The 15,563-nt window shown below is 37.0% G+C and overlaps 1 protein-coding gene across 1 annotated transcript; it reads right to left on the reverse strand.

Moving 5' to 3' along the window:
* Positions 1-8,339: 8,339 nt before the first annotated feature.
* On the reverse strand, positions 8,340-9,492 carry LOC107460204 (uncharacterized). The gene is made up of 2 exons (XM_016078541.1): positions 8,844-9,492; positions 8,340-8,740 (listed from the first exon to the last, which is right to left on the reverse strand). The coding sequence occupies exons 1-2, from the start codon at positions 9,490-9,492 to the stop codon at positions 8,340-8,342; spliced, it is 1,050 nt and encodes a 349-aa protein (XP_015934027.1).
* Between the last annotated feature and the right edge of the window lie 6,071 nt (positions 9,493-15,563).

Genomic DNA, 15,563 nt, shown 5'->3' on the forward strand with positions numbered 1-15,563 from the left:
TCGCAGGGTTGCCCTTCTCTTGCTCATTGACGATTGGATTTTTGACGGTTTAGAATTTCTCAAATAAAATCTCGTCGAAGTATAGTTTCTAAACCAAGCAATAATCCTTTCATACAAAAATTTGTTTGTCACAAGTACAAACCCCTAAAATCTATAAACCGAAGTATTTAAACCTCGGGTCATTCTCCCTAGGATTTACAATAGAGTGTCTTGTTATTGGTTGTGAATTATTTTGGGGTTTTGAGATTACAGACAAGAATTATAAATGGCAAGGGGAATAACCTAACAACTAATAAAGCTCTTGGCAAGATATGAGAACTAGAAGTCCTATCCTAGTTATCCTCCTCAATTGTGATAACAAATTATCCATTACTCCCACTTAGTTAACCTCTAACCATGGAGGAAAGTCAAGTGGATGAATCAATTTGATTCCTCAAGCCCTAATCAACTCCTAAAGGAAAGACTAGCTTTAGAGGTATTCAAATCAATTAGCAACTTCTAATTATCAATCAACAAAAGGATTAGATAACTCAAGAGTCACTAATTACTCAACCAAAGCCAAGAGGAACAAAATCTACACTAAAATCCAACCAAGCATTTCATCAAACACTTGGAAGGCATAAAAGGAAGACATGGTAAATTGACACAAGAATAGAATCTAACTACAACTATTGCAAAGAATTAATCAACAACAATCAACAATATCACAATCACATGAATTATCTCAAATTGCATTATTGAAAGGAAATAAAGGAACAACAATCTATCCAAAACAAAATGAAGAATTACAATTATAAAAGTACATAACAAAGAGGAAGAGAAGAAGATTAAGAATTGATAAAGGAAAATTGAATCAAAGCATGAATTAAACTTAGATCTAAGAAGAGAGATTAACCTAAACCTAATCCTAATTCTAATTCTAATTCTAGAGAGAAGTGAGAGTTTCTCTCTCTAGAAAACTAAAACTAAAACTAATCCTAGTGAGTGTGTATGTATGTATGAACATGTGTTTTTCAATCCCCTTCAATCCTTGGCTTTTATGTGCATTTTGGCGCCAAAGTTGGTTGCTGAAACCTCTCCAAAATCGCCAGGCACATGTTACATAAATGAAGTCATGTGCCCTCATCGGCGCGTGCGCGCACGGTACGCGTGCGCGTTCTTGGCCTATTTCGCAATGTGCGCACGAGCGCCTTGTGCGCGTGCGCGTGCATGACCTGGATTAGTTCTTTGGCTTTTTGTGCTTCTCTCCACTTGTATGCTTCCTTCCTTGCTTCCCTTGATCCATGTCTAGCCTATTTCAACCTGAGATTACTAGCAAACACATCAAGGCATCTTATGGAATCAAAGAGAAATTAGAATTCATCAAAATAAGGATCGAAAAGCATGTTTTTACACTTAGGCACAAATACGGGAGAGATAACAAAACCATGCTAATTCATAGGCTAAATGTGACAAAAGGTTATCAAAATACTCTAAATTCAGTACACAAAACTAAGGGTTATGACATTTATTGAATGCAACTAAACTATATGAGTCCTAACTAAATGCAACTACCTAAAATAAATGTAAATGCTTAATTCAAACATATCAAATTGCCAAGAGAGCATGTGCAAGCACAAGGGCTAGACAATAGGAATTAATTCCAAACCACAATTGTATTGAATCACCAAAAGAATTTAAACTTGCAAGAATATAGATAATATGGGTGAACACATGTAGTTGAACCTTTGAACCCTCACCGGATATGTGTATCCGCTCTATTCACTCAAGTGTTTAAGGGTCAATTCACTCAATTCTCTTCTAATCAAGCTTTCCAAAATTTGATTTTCTTCTAACAATCAACATTTATTCAATGCATGCATACATTCATCATGAGGTCTTTCATTTAGGTTGTGATGGAGTTAGGGTCAAGGTAGGATCATTTATGGTTAAGTGGACTAGAGTTTAGATCTTTGATAAGTGTAGACTTTCCCACTAACCTATGCAATGACCTATACAATTAAGTACTAATCTAACTACCCATTCTTCACTTTTTCTTACATATTCATGCATCTTATTTCTTGATTCATAACACTGATGCATTGATTCCCTTTTATTGTGCTTCACTTCGGGGCGTTTTGTCCCCTTTGGTTGCTTTCTTTTCATTTTCTTCTTTCGTCCCCTTTTTATTATTTTCTTTCTTTTGTCTTTCTTTTTCTATTCTTTTTTTTTCTTTTCTTTTCTTTTCATCATTTTTTTTCTTTTCATTTCTTTTTCTTTTGTCAAACTATACACAAGAACATCAATGCATAAGGTCTATTCATTTAATCAATACAAGAATAGAGCATCAATGCATAAGGTCTATTCATTTGATCAATACATGAGTATGTACCCAATTCTTAAACATGAAAGTGTACTACCCCTTTTATCCCCTCCAATGTTCCCAAACCTCACCAACTTTGAATAATGAACACTCTCACTAGCCTAGGCTAATCAAAGATCCAAACAAGGACTTTTATTGGTTTTCCGCCTTGGGCTTGTAATGTGATAAAATGAGAATAAGTTGGTTAAGCATAGGCTCAAAATTGGCTAACAATGGAGAATAAAAGGTTGGCTATTTGGGTAAGTGGGCTAATGAAATAATGGCCTCAATCATATAAATGCATAAATACAAGAAATAGATGGACATATAGAATCAAGCAAATCAAGGATTACAATCATAGAAAGAGAACAATTTCACACAAGAATGGAAAATAAGTGGTTATAAAATGTAACCACATCAATAGGCTCAAGTCTCACAAGCTTGTGTTCTCAATTCAATACATGCTTCACAAAGTATGAAATTCAAGCGAGTTTTACCAAAAATTTTCTTTCAATCAATTGGGTTAATGCCCTATATTTAAACTTCTTGGAAAATTTCAATGTTTGACTAAGCATTGTTGTGATTGAAAAATTCAGAAATTTTCTTAGTTCACCCTTTCCTTTTCACTTAAAACCAATTTCTTATGCAAAAAGGGTGACTAAGTATTTTGCAATTCAAGGTATGCTTTCTAATCACAACCACAACTAAAAAACAAAGATAAACAAAATGTATAAAGAGGAATCCAACTAAAAGTACGAAATCTATCATCCAAAACCTCTAAAAATATCCAAAAGCATCAAAATATCTAAAATCCAAACTAAGCAATAAAAGTTTCTAAAGCAAACTAGAAATGCATCAAAATATATACAAAGATGTGCAAAATAAGATAACTAGGCCGAAAAGTTCACCGGTTCCCAAATAATGCTACCGGTGCCCTCCCCACACTTAAAACCAAGCAATAATCCTTTCATACAAAAATTTGACGGTTCAATGTGAATAATGCTCTTCACCCTCTTGGAGAGGGGCTTAGCTTTTGGAGTAGGGAGTGCCTTGGCAGTTTCTTTTCGAGGTGCCCTCTTAGTAGGTGACTTTTTCGGGGTTTTCCTTTGTCTTTTTTTATGAATATCCTGAAAAGGGAAGGAAAAGAGAAAACATTAAACTCAAAGAAGCAACATTAAGATAATGTCATGCAAGTGAGAAATAATGCCATAAAAGAGTAAAGCATCTTGAAGACATGACAGTTGCAACATGTAAACAAGACAACAATGTAATTATTGGGTATATCACTAACATGAGATGTAAGAGTGAGAAAGACATGCAAGTAAAGTATGAGAAGAATAAGCTCAAGCACCAATAACAACACAGAGTAACACATGCAAGAAAGATAATAAGCACAAGAAAATCAATCATCTAATCTAACTCCAAGACAATAAGGCATGCAAAAGAAATAAAGTGGAGTTAGAGAGGTTTGAAACATGATTCTTGAATATAACACATAGAATCAAGTCATGGGTATGAGCATATGAATGGTAAAGATGAAGTACAATAAGCTTAATGCATACTAAGAAGGCAAGTATAATGAGAAAGAGCACTAAATTGAAAGCATGATGTCAAAATGAACTAAAAATGTCATAGGTGCTTTTCAACAAACACTTGGTGTGCAACATTTAAACAATAAGCAAATTGAATAAATTTAAAGATGCAATACTCCAAAATGAAATACCAAACATCAAACCAACACCACATAATCACAAAGGTGTCAAGAGAATCAACATATCCCATCAATGCAAGAGCTAACTCAAAATTCAACACCCATGGAAAGTATAAGAAGAAGGAAAGCAAATAAACCAGAACAAATTAATCAAAATGGAACTAAGAATAACTGAAAAAGAGGAAATAAATGCAACTAATAAGAGAAAAATTAAACAAAGATAAAAGAGAGGGAATAAGAATGAACGTTGATAAAAAAGGAGGTAAGGTAGAGTGCAAGTGAAAATAGTAGAAGAAAAAAGAGAGAGAAAGAGAATGTGGGACCACCGGAGGTGGTGGTTGCTGGTGGATGAAGTCGCTGGTGGTGATGGGTGGAGAAAAAGTGGTAGTAAAAGTGAAGCAGAAAAGAAGAAGGAAATGAAAGAATGAATTGAAAATAGAGCGCACTGCATATTCAGCTGCGTTGGCGACATGACGCGTGCGCGTCGCCCACGCTTATGTGTGGATGGAAGAAATAGCAAAGATGCATGCACGTCGCCCCACGCATACGCGTGGCGAGCGATTGTGCTCCTAGCGCAAAGTTCGCATAGAATTGGCACAAATCTCGGGTTTATGTACTAGGGGGCGCAGAATGTGCAATCGACGTGTGCGCGTCGCCCACACTTACTCGTGGGTGAGCAATTGTCAAGGGGCGCGTAGGCGTCACAAGACGCGCACGCGTGGAGTGAAGTTGTGTGTTTTGCATAATGACAGCGCCACTCCCGCATAACTCTCGAGTTTTTGTACCAAGAGTTGCAATGTCGCCAAACAACGCGTACGCGTCAGGCATGCGTACGCGTATGCATCATGGACGCGTACGCGTGGATAGGGATTATGCTCCCAGCACCATTCTCGCCCAAATTTTGCACAACTCTCGGGTTTTTGTACCAGGAGTTGCGTAGATGCATGGACGCGTACGCGTCGCCCACGCTTGCGCGTGCGTGACCCTTTTTTTTACAACAGAAAGAAAAGCAGTTTTAACACAATCTTGGCAGTCATTCAGCTAGATAGTTCAAGAAAACACTCACAATTTTATGCAACACTCAAAATGAAGCATCTTCTTCAACACAACCAATTCAACCAAGCCAAGATTAATAAAATTATCATGGATATCACAACAATTCAACAAAATCAACAAAATCTAGCACACCTAAACAAACTCAACAACATCAAGAAATCACAAAATTCACAAATGCTCTAAAACTAATTGTAAGAAAGTATATACAAGAAGGATCATACCATGGTTGGGTGTTTTCCACCTAGCACTTTTCTTTAATTTCCTTATGTTGGATGGTCATAAGCTCAAGCTTCTCCTCCTTTGGGTGTATCCTCCAGTAGGAACACCTCCAACTCCTTCGGTGATTTGTAGCCATGATATTTCTTTACCCTATGGCCATTCACTTTGAATGTAGTACCACTTTGAGGGTGGAATAATTCAACCACACCATAGGGCTTCACCTCCTTTACTCTAAAGGGACCATCCCACCTTAAACGGAGCTTTCCGGGCATGAATCTAAGCCTTGAGTTGCAAAGAAGAACCTCGTCACCCACTTGGAAATCCTTCTTACAGATATGATGATCACAGAATGCCTTAGTTTGCTCTTTATAAATTCTCGCATTCTCATAGGCCTCTATTCTAATACACTCAAGTTCCTCAAGTTGCAATTTCCTGGCTATACCCGCCTTGGTGAAATCCATATTACACTGCTTAACCACCCAGTAGGCCTTATGTTCAATTTCCACAGAGACGTGGCCTGCCTTCCCATAGACGATCCGAAAGGGACTTATCCCTAACGGGGTCTTATAGGCTATCCTATATGCCCACAATGCATCTTCCAACCAAGAGCTCCAGTCCTTTCTTTGTGGATTCACCATTTTCTCCAAGATTCGCTTAATTTCCCACTTGGACACCTCTGCTTGTCCATTTGTTTGGGGATGATAGGTGATTGCAACCTTATGTTGTACCCCATAGCGCTTGAGTAGTGCTTCTACTTTTCTGTTGCCAAAGTGAGACCCTTGGTCGCTCACGATTGCTCGTGGCGACCCATAGTGGCATACAATATTGTTTCTAATAAAAGAAACCACAGCATTAGCGTCATCAAGGCGGGTATGTATCGCTTCTACCCACTTTGATACGTAATCAACCGCTAACAAAATGTACAGATATGCGCTTGAGTTAGGAAATGGCCTCATAAAGTCTATGCCCCATACATCAAAGATCTCACGAAACAACATTGGTTATTGACACATTTCATCCTTTTGGGATGCATTTTCTGACTTCTGACATTGGTGACATGACACACAAAATTGGTTAGCATCCTTGAATAAGGTTGGCCACCAGAATCCACAATCTAAAACCTTTTTAGCCGTCCGTTGTGGGCCAAAGTGGACGCCACACTCGAATGAATGACAAGCTTCAAGAATGGGTTGAAATTCAGATTCTGGGACACATCTACTAATTACTTGGTCTACTGTTCTTTTCCACAAGTGAAGGTCATCCCAAATGTAATATTTGCAATCACTCCTCAACTTATCCCTTTGATGTTTTGAAAAGTTGGGAGGGAAAATATTAGCAACCAAGTAGTTCGCCATAGGTGCAAACCAAGGAAAACTATCCGAAACAGCATGCAAACTATCCAAAGGGAATAAGTCATCAATCGGAAATGGGTCATATTTAAGATTTTCAAGGCGGCTTAGATGGTCTACAACTAAATTTTGTGACCCACTTCGATCTCTAATCTCAATGTCAAATTCTTGCAAGAGCAAGATCCAACGTATGAGCCTAGGTTTCGACTCATTCTTTGTTAACAAGTATTTTAAAACTGCATGATCCGTATGTACCACTATTTTGGAGCCTAGCATGTAAGATCTAAATCTATCCAATGCATGAACAATGGCTAAGAGCTCTTTTTCCGTTGTGGTATAATTGGATTATGCCACATCCAATATCTTTGAGGGATAAGTAATAATGTAAGGGAGCTTACCATCGCGCTGTGCAAGCACGACACCCACGGCATGATTTGACGCGTTGCACATGATCTCGAACGGCTGCGTCCAGTCAAGGCCCCTCACAATTGGTGCCATGGTAAGAACACTCCTCAACTCCTCAAATGCATCCGCACAAGCACTATCAAACTCAAATTCTACATCCTTTTGAAGTAGGCACGATAGCGGCAATGCAATCTTGCTAAAATTCATGATAAAGAGCCTATAGAATCCTGCATGCCCCAAAAAAGAACGGACCTCCCTCACAGAAGAGGGGTGAGGTAAACTCGTAATGACATCAACTTTGGCCGGGTCCACAGAAATTCCCTTATCAGAAACTACGTGTCCTAACACTATACCTTGTTTCACCATGAAATGATATTTTTCGAAATTTAGGACAAGGTGTCAACACACCTTTCTAAGACTTTGGCCAAGTTCTCTAAACAACTATCAAATGAAGTCTCATACACACTGAAATCATCCATAAAGACTTCCAGACAACTCTCCATAAGATTGAAAAAGACACTAGTCATGCACCGCTGAAAAGTGGCAAGTGCATTGCATAACCCAAATGGCATCTTTTTGTAAGCAAAGGTGCCAAAGAGACAAGTAAAGGTGGTCTTTTCCTAATCCTCAAGAGTAATATGTATCTGAAAGAAGCAGTAAAACTATCAAGAAAGCAATAATGAGATTTACCTGCAAGTCAGTCCAACATCTAGCCAATGAAGGGCAAAGGGTAATGGTCTTTCCTTGTTACGGCATTCAACTTCCAATAATCAATGCATACTCGTCAAGAATTTTGCACTCTTGTGGTGTTCACTTCACCATCATCCTTCTTGACAGCAGTGATTCCTGATTTCTTTGGAATAACTTGGATCGGACTCTCCCATTCACTGTCAGAAATAGGATATATACTACCCGCATCAAGTAGCCGTGTGACTTCCTTCTTCACCACGTCAAGAATGGTGGGGTTGAGCCTTCTTTGGAGTTGTCTAACCGGCCGAGCTCTCTTTTGGAGGAAGATGTGATGCACACACATTCGTGGGTCAATTCCCACAATGTCGGCCAAGCTCCAACCGATTGCTTTCTTGTGCTTCCTTAGGACCTCTAGGAGCTTCTCCTCTTCTTGGCTAGAGAGCTCACTAGCAATTATTATTGGAAACTTTTGACTGTCCTTAAGGAATGCATACTTCAAGTGAGAGGGGAGAGGCTTCAATTCACTTTTTGCTTCGAGTTGAGGTTCTTTTTCATCAAGATCGTGAAGTTAATTCTCAACTACTTTCTCTTGTTCACCCTCATGGTCATCCTTCTCTTCAACAATAGGGTAGTACAACTTATTGTGATCTTCTCTTTGTATCTCTGCCACTACCTCATCAATCACATCACACCGGAGAACGGAATGCTCTTCAGGTGGGTGTCTCATGGTCTCTTCCAAGTTAAACTTGATGGTCTTATCATCTACCTCAAAAGAGTATGTGCTGGTAAAGGCATCCAACTTGAATTTAGAGGTCTTCAAGAAAGGTCTACCAAGCAAAACAGAGGAGGAGCTTTTATTCTCCATCGGAGGCATTTCAAGAATATAAAAATCAACCGGAAACACCAAATCCTTGATTGCCACAAGTACATCTTCCGCTATCCCTACTACGGTGATCACATTCTTGTCGACTAAGGCAAATTTGGCAGCCGACCTTCTCAATGGAGCTAAATTCAACCTTGAAAAATATAGAGAGCGGCATGATGCTCACACAAGCCCCTAAATCACACATACAGTCATGAAAAGTAAATCCACCAATACAACAACACACCAAACATGGTTCGGGGTCACTACACTTTTCTGGAATAGGCTTCATCAATGAAGAAATGGAACTACCCAATGATAATGTTTCCAACTCACCAATCCTATCTTTGTGTGTGTACAAGTCCTTTAAAAACATAGCATACTTCGAAATTTGTTGAATGGCATCAAAAAGTGGGATAGTTATCTCAACCATCTTGAATACTTGAAGCATGTTTAAATCAAACTCCGGAGTTTTCTTGGCCTTCTTCACCATGGAAGTGAATGGGATGGGAATGGATTCATCCATTATAGCCTTCCTATTGGGCTCCTTAAGGCTCACTTCTTCATCTTGCTTTGTGTCTACCTCCTCTTCTTCATATGGAACTTCAACAACCACTTTCTCCTCATGAATGTCTTCCATGACCCTAGGAGGTATCTCCTCCAATGTGGTCTCCGACCGTAGAGTGATGGTATTGAGACCGCCCTTTGGGTTTGGAAGGGGTTGGGATGGAAGGTTAGAAGAGTTTGAAGGTTGGTTGGTGTTGTTGGAGGAAGGTAGAGCCATCTTTGAAAGTATCTCGGTGATGTTGGACAATTGGGCATTTATGTTACCAAATTGAGCCTCATGATTCTCTACCATGATTCTAAGTTTCTCTTGCTCATGGGAGGGTGCACGGTTAAAATCATCACCTTGGGTGGTGGAGGAGGAAGAGGATTGGTTGGATTGTTGCCTTTGATGTGGTGCTTGGTATTTAGGGTAGTTGTTTTGGTTTTAGTGAGGTGCTTGGTATGGTTGGTTGTGGTGATTTTGGTTGGCTTGATGGTTATTGTTGTGATATTGGGATGAAGATTGGTGATTGTTATGGTAGTGAGAAGAGGCGTTGTTCCATCTTTGATTTTGATTTCTCCCTTGTGCATTGTCCCTCCACCCTTGATTGGAACTATTACTATGAGAGTAATTGTTTTGGCCTTGAGATTGATAGGGTGGACGATTGTTATAGTTCACATTGGCTACTGCAAGGGCGTGATCCTCTTGTATTTGATGGCATTAGTCGGTGTAATATTCGGTGCTAGAGCATAGACCACATACTCTAGGAGGCCCTTCGAGTTGTAGTGTTTGGGGGTGGGGCTTGAATGGCTTAGATCGAGTAGAATGCCTTTTATTCCTTACGCATGTCCGTAAAGATGGTAGTCATGTCCCCCAAGCACTTTGGTCAAACTTGATTCGGAAGGGGGTGCTTCCACCACACCCTTGAGGGGATTGCTCCTCACCCTTACATGTTGTGTAGCCTCGGCGACATCATTAATTAAGCTCCAAGCTTCTGCCGCTGTCTTGTTTTTGGAAAGAGAACCACCACTAGAAGCGGTGAGCAATCTCTTGTCCTCCGCGCAAAGACCTCCGGTGAAATAACTAATAAGCAAGTGAGTGTCCAATCCATGATGTGGGCAAGATTCTAATAGTCTCTTGAATCGAGTTCAATACTCATACAATGTCTCTTGGTCCTTTTGCATTATACCAGAGATTTCTTTCCGGATATAGTCGGTCTTCCCTGGCGGAAAGAACTTGTCCAAAAACTCTCTTCTCAACAAATCCCATTCGGTCACTACCTCATCTGGTTGGGAATAGAACCACGTTTTTGCTTGTCCCTCAAGAGAGAAGGGGAAAGCAAAAACCATAATAGCAATCTCATCGTCCCCATGCCTTCGAGCCGTAGAACAAGCAACTTGAAAATCTCTTAGATGTCTGATGGGGTCTTGACCTAAAAGCCCATGATACTTGGGAAGCAAATTTATCAAGCTATTTTTCAACTCAAAGTTTGGATCAAGATTTGGATACCTAGCTTGTAGTGGTCAAAGAATAAGATCCGGAGCCCCTTGTTCGTGCAAAGTGATGCAGCGTGGCTCTGCCATGAAATTCTCACCTGTAGGTAGGGGTGGCAAAACAGGTCGAACTCGTCCAGCCAATCTGCTAAACTCACTAAAAAAGGTGGATCGGGCTAGGATTTAAAGCCCGCCAAATAAAAAAACTCGTTAAACCCACACCGCCAAATTGGCGGGTTTTGACAGGGCGGGTCGGGTCGGTCTGCCGGGCAGAAAATTCTTATTTTTTTATTAAATAAAAGAGTGATTTCTATTATAAAATTAATAATTATAGAATTTTTAAACACTTTTTTTTTCATTTTTTGTTTTTATTCTTCTTTTAGTTATTAACTTTATTTATTTTATTTACCAATTTCGTATATATGCTCAAATTATGTGACTTATTTTTTAAAATAAAGATAATTCTATTGACAAATATTATTTTGAACAACTTTATTGAAGTTAAAAATTAAAAAAAATAGTAAAAAAAATTATATTATAATTTAATTATTTTTTATTTGTATTTGATTTTTTAATTATTGTTTTTTTATTAATTTTAATGAATTTTATTTTTCTTTAAAAAAAAAAGAGTCAAGCTAGCTAGCCCGCCAACCCGCCAATCCGCCATAAAGCGGGGTGGGCTAGCATTTTGAACCCATTTTAGTTGGCAGGGCGGGCCGATCTGCCCCGTTTATGGGGTGGGCCCGGCCCGCCCGCTTTGCCACCCCTACCTGTAGGATGCAAAGATGTATTAGTGGTGCCAACAGAAGAATAAGAAGTGGTGGACTCCAAGTCACTCTCGATTCCGTCTAGTGGTTTGGACGGTTCCTCAAGAAAGGCCGAAGCACTAGCCATATAGTCCAACCACTGCCTAGCTTGTCGAGTGTGTAACAAAGTTTTTTCAATCTCAAGATCAAGGTCGGCTAAGCTAGAGTTCGGTTGAGACCGAGTCATCAAACTTGGGAGTCATAGCTCATGTATAAAAAAAGAAATCTAAACTAAAATCAAAATATTGAAAGCAAATAAACTATCTACACTATCCACATATTTACATAACCAATATCAAGACATATGTTGCAACCATTCCCCGGCAACGACGCCAAAAATTTGATGGTGAAGATTATCGTTGGTAAAGAATTTCACAAAATATTTACGTTGCAAGTATAGTCTTAACCAACAATGGATCCTCACTAATCAAATTTTAATATGGTTGTCACAAAGTTCAAACCCAACAAAAGTAAATCGAAGTGTTCAAACCTCGGGTCGTCTTATAAGGAATGGGCAAATATATGCATCAATATTGGTTAGAATTCTGGGGTTGGAAGTCATGATCAAGAATTTAAACGACTAGACTTAACATGCAAGGAATCTTAAAGTGCAAGAAACTAAATCAAATAACTAAAGCAAGGTATGAGCAATTTCAATCTAGCAAGAGAACATAAAATCTACTTCTACTCTAAAACTAAGTAATCAACTAAACTAACTATAACAAGAATCAAGTAATTGGGATTTTTTGGTTTTCAAGTATCAATAATAAAAGGAACTCTTGGCTAGGCATAGGAATTGGGGTCACCATCCTTGTCTAATAACCATATCTTGACAATTGTGAGGAACCAAACTCATTAAGTTTACTTCTATACTTGAAGTATGTCAAATGGCTTGGTCAACATCAACCCATAAGTCCTAACTTAGCTACTAATTGACTTAGTAGTAAGCTAGTGTCAATGGTTATCAAATTTACCACTAAGGGTTCTCAAATCACCAAATCAATTAGACCCAATGACTCAAGTTTACTCAATTCCCTTAGCCTAGACCAAGAGTAAAGAAGACTACTCCATAATCAAAGGGAACATTTCATCAAACACATAGTATGCACTAACAAAAGACATATTCAAATTGCAAATTAATTGGAAATTACAAGTACCCACTAACAATTATCAATGAAAAACAACTCAAACAACACTATTAATCATGGAAAAAATTAATGCACTAATAGAAATTCAAGATCTATGAAATTCATAAATGAGAAGAAAAAGGGAAATAGCAAGAAAACATAAATTCAACACAAGATCTAAAATGAAATTATACTATAGAACTCAAACTAAGTAATCCAAACTAAAATCAATAAGATCCAATTCAGAATTTCAACAAGGGAAGATCAAATCAACTAGATCAAGAGAGGAATAAGGGTTTCTCTCTCTAGAAGATTAAGAACAAAAACTAGCTACAAATTGTGTAAAAAGTGTGTATGATTGATCCCGTCCTTTCTCCCTACAATTCCTGGGTTTTTTTCATGCAGAATCAGGTTGGATTTGAGCCTTGAGCTCCTCAGAAATCACCAGTCACGATTTCATTAATGAGGTCACGTGCTGAGCGTCACGCATGCGCGTCGGCTGATTTTTGCGATCCACGCGTACGCGTTAGGCATGCTACGCGTCGATGGGATTTTTTGCCAATCCCCGCGAATGCGCCAACTCTCGTGTGCCGATCCAAGCAACATGCATCCACGCGTGAGCGTCGGCCACGCATGCGCGTCGGTTCCAGTTCTCCAAAGCTCTATTTTTGATGTTCCTTCCACTTGTGCATGCTCTCCTTCCATCTTCTAAGCCATTCTTGCCTTCTAAACTCTGAAATCACTTAACAAACACATCACGGTATCGAATGGTAATAGAAGAGGATTAAAATATAGCATTTTTAAGGTCAAAGAAGTACGTTTTCAACCATGATGCACGATTAGGAAGGAAATACAAAAATCATGCATTTTATATGAATAAGTGTGGAAAATATTGATAAGACCCCACAAATTCTACACAAGATAAACCCTAAAATTGGGGTTTATCATAGCCACTGAATGTGAAAACATGTACCAGACTTGCCACCAAAGAGTTGGGTCGATAACAGCATCATGATGTACGTTCTCACGTACCTCCTAACTGTATCCTCGTTAGTTCCCTAAGGAAGCTCGCTGAAGGTATTCTGCATCCAAGTACATTTCATAATGAACTTGTCAATGCAATCTGCAAGAGGTAAGACACCCAATAGCTCCTCAAACCAGTTCCATGCAAGTCAGCCACTATATCCTAAAGCGTAATCATGAACTCCTTGAATGACATATGAAAAGTGCGCGTCTCTGGACGCCACCTCTCTGCAAATGCACTGAGTAATGACTCATCCAACTTAAACCAGTAGTTATTCAACTTCGCTACACAATGCATTAAACAAATATTAAATTATGCATGTCCTTTTGCAAAAAATAATATACTCCAAATTATAATACTAAAATACGCATATATTAAACAAATTCAAAAAAAATCCAAGCTAAATTTAAAATCCCCTAACACAAAAAATTCTAATAAAAAAACTTTAATATAACATATATCACAATCCTAAATCACTGTCCTAAACTAACATCTTTAACTAAAATTAAATTCTAAGTAAACTTCTATTAACTAATTATTCTAACATTTATAATTTATAAATTCAAAAAAAATATCTAAACACTACTTTAACTAATATTTACATTCACTACTCTAAGTAACATTTATAATTTAAAAATTTTAAAAAACTATTAAATCACTACTCTAACTAACATTTGTAGTTTAAAAATTCTAACTAACGCTTATAATAAAAAACTCTAAGCGAGTTAACATTTCTAGCATTTCTGATCTATCTTGAAAAAAAAAAAATTTCATTCACTAACCTCTTCATTAATGCTACCAGTAATATAGACAACTCCGTTCAATCAATAAATACGATCCGAGTCGTCTTCCATGTCCGCAGTTCTGACTCTTGTCATGTTGTGGCCTCACAATTTTTTATTTATTATGGACTAGCTTATTTCAACGTTTTCTCTTACTAAATCGAAATTAGTTATTAATTCGATTTACCATTTTTCATACTAATTCGAATCTTATTGATTTGATTTACATAAAAATACAAACAAGACAACTATGTAACGTGTTTATATTTAAAACATTGGTGTAATATTAGATTTTATTTGTTTTATTTATGTGTTTTACCCTGTTATTTATGTTATTGCTCCCATAATAATACTAGATCTTTCTCTCTGACCGAAGACGTTGGCATAATTGGCCAAACTCCATTATCAAATTTGGTGTGTTATTCTCTCTCTTATTGATATTTATTTATTTATTTATTTATTGCTTTCTTTTCTTATTTTATTATGTAATATTCAATAGACATTTGTGGGTTTATTGACTAAGTTATTTGTAAAGTAATATTGTGTAGATAATTCTATTGTTAGATCTTAAGTAAGACCTATCTGTAATCCCTTCAACCTTTTTCTAAAAATTTTATTGCAATAATAAAATTTTGTTTAAGGAGACCGAGTATTAAATAGGACCTAATTTTGATTCTTCTAAAATTTTGTAGGACTCACTAAAATAATATAACTTATAGAATTTATTTGTATTAAAATTGCCTACATTTCTTATAAATTACCGACAAAAATAACTCCAAAAAAATACTAATGAAAAATAAGCCTACAAAATATTCAAAACGAAAAAAAATTAAATATTAAATATTTATTCTAAAAAAATTTAGAAGTCAAATTTTAATTCAATTTTTGTAAATATTATTAAAAACATAATCTTTAAAATTTTGTAATTTTATGTCAAGTATTTTTTTAAATTCTTTTTATTATGAAAGACCAAATTATTTTACAAAATAAAAATAAAAATCTAAAAATTAAATTTTGTTCTTAATTTTTTTAATACCTTTTAAATATTTATTTAAATATTGTTACAAAAATTTAAATTAAATGGATATATAAGTCATATACTAAATACAAAATTTTTTATCACTTATAAAAATATAATATTTATTAAATAT

This window comes from Arachis duranensis, chromosome 8 (assembly GCF_000817695.3).
Source record: "Arachis duranensis cultivar V14167 chromosome 8, aradu.V14167.gnm2.J7QH, whole genome shotgun sequence".
NCBI classification, from domain to species: Eukaryota; Viridiplantae; Streptophyta; class Magnoliopsida; order Fabales; family Fabaceae; genus Arachis; species Arachis duranensis.

Bases quoted from the DNA above. Each gene is read 5' to 3' on its own strand.
- LOC107460204 (XM_016078541.1), bottom strand. From the start codon at position 9,492: ATGGTAGAGAATCATGAGGCTCAATTTGGTAACATAAATGCCCAATTG. The intron at 8,741-8,843 runs GTATGTGTGATT...AATTTGCCTTAG, and splicing joins TGGATTTACTTTTCATGACT to TCGACAAGAATGTGATCACC.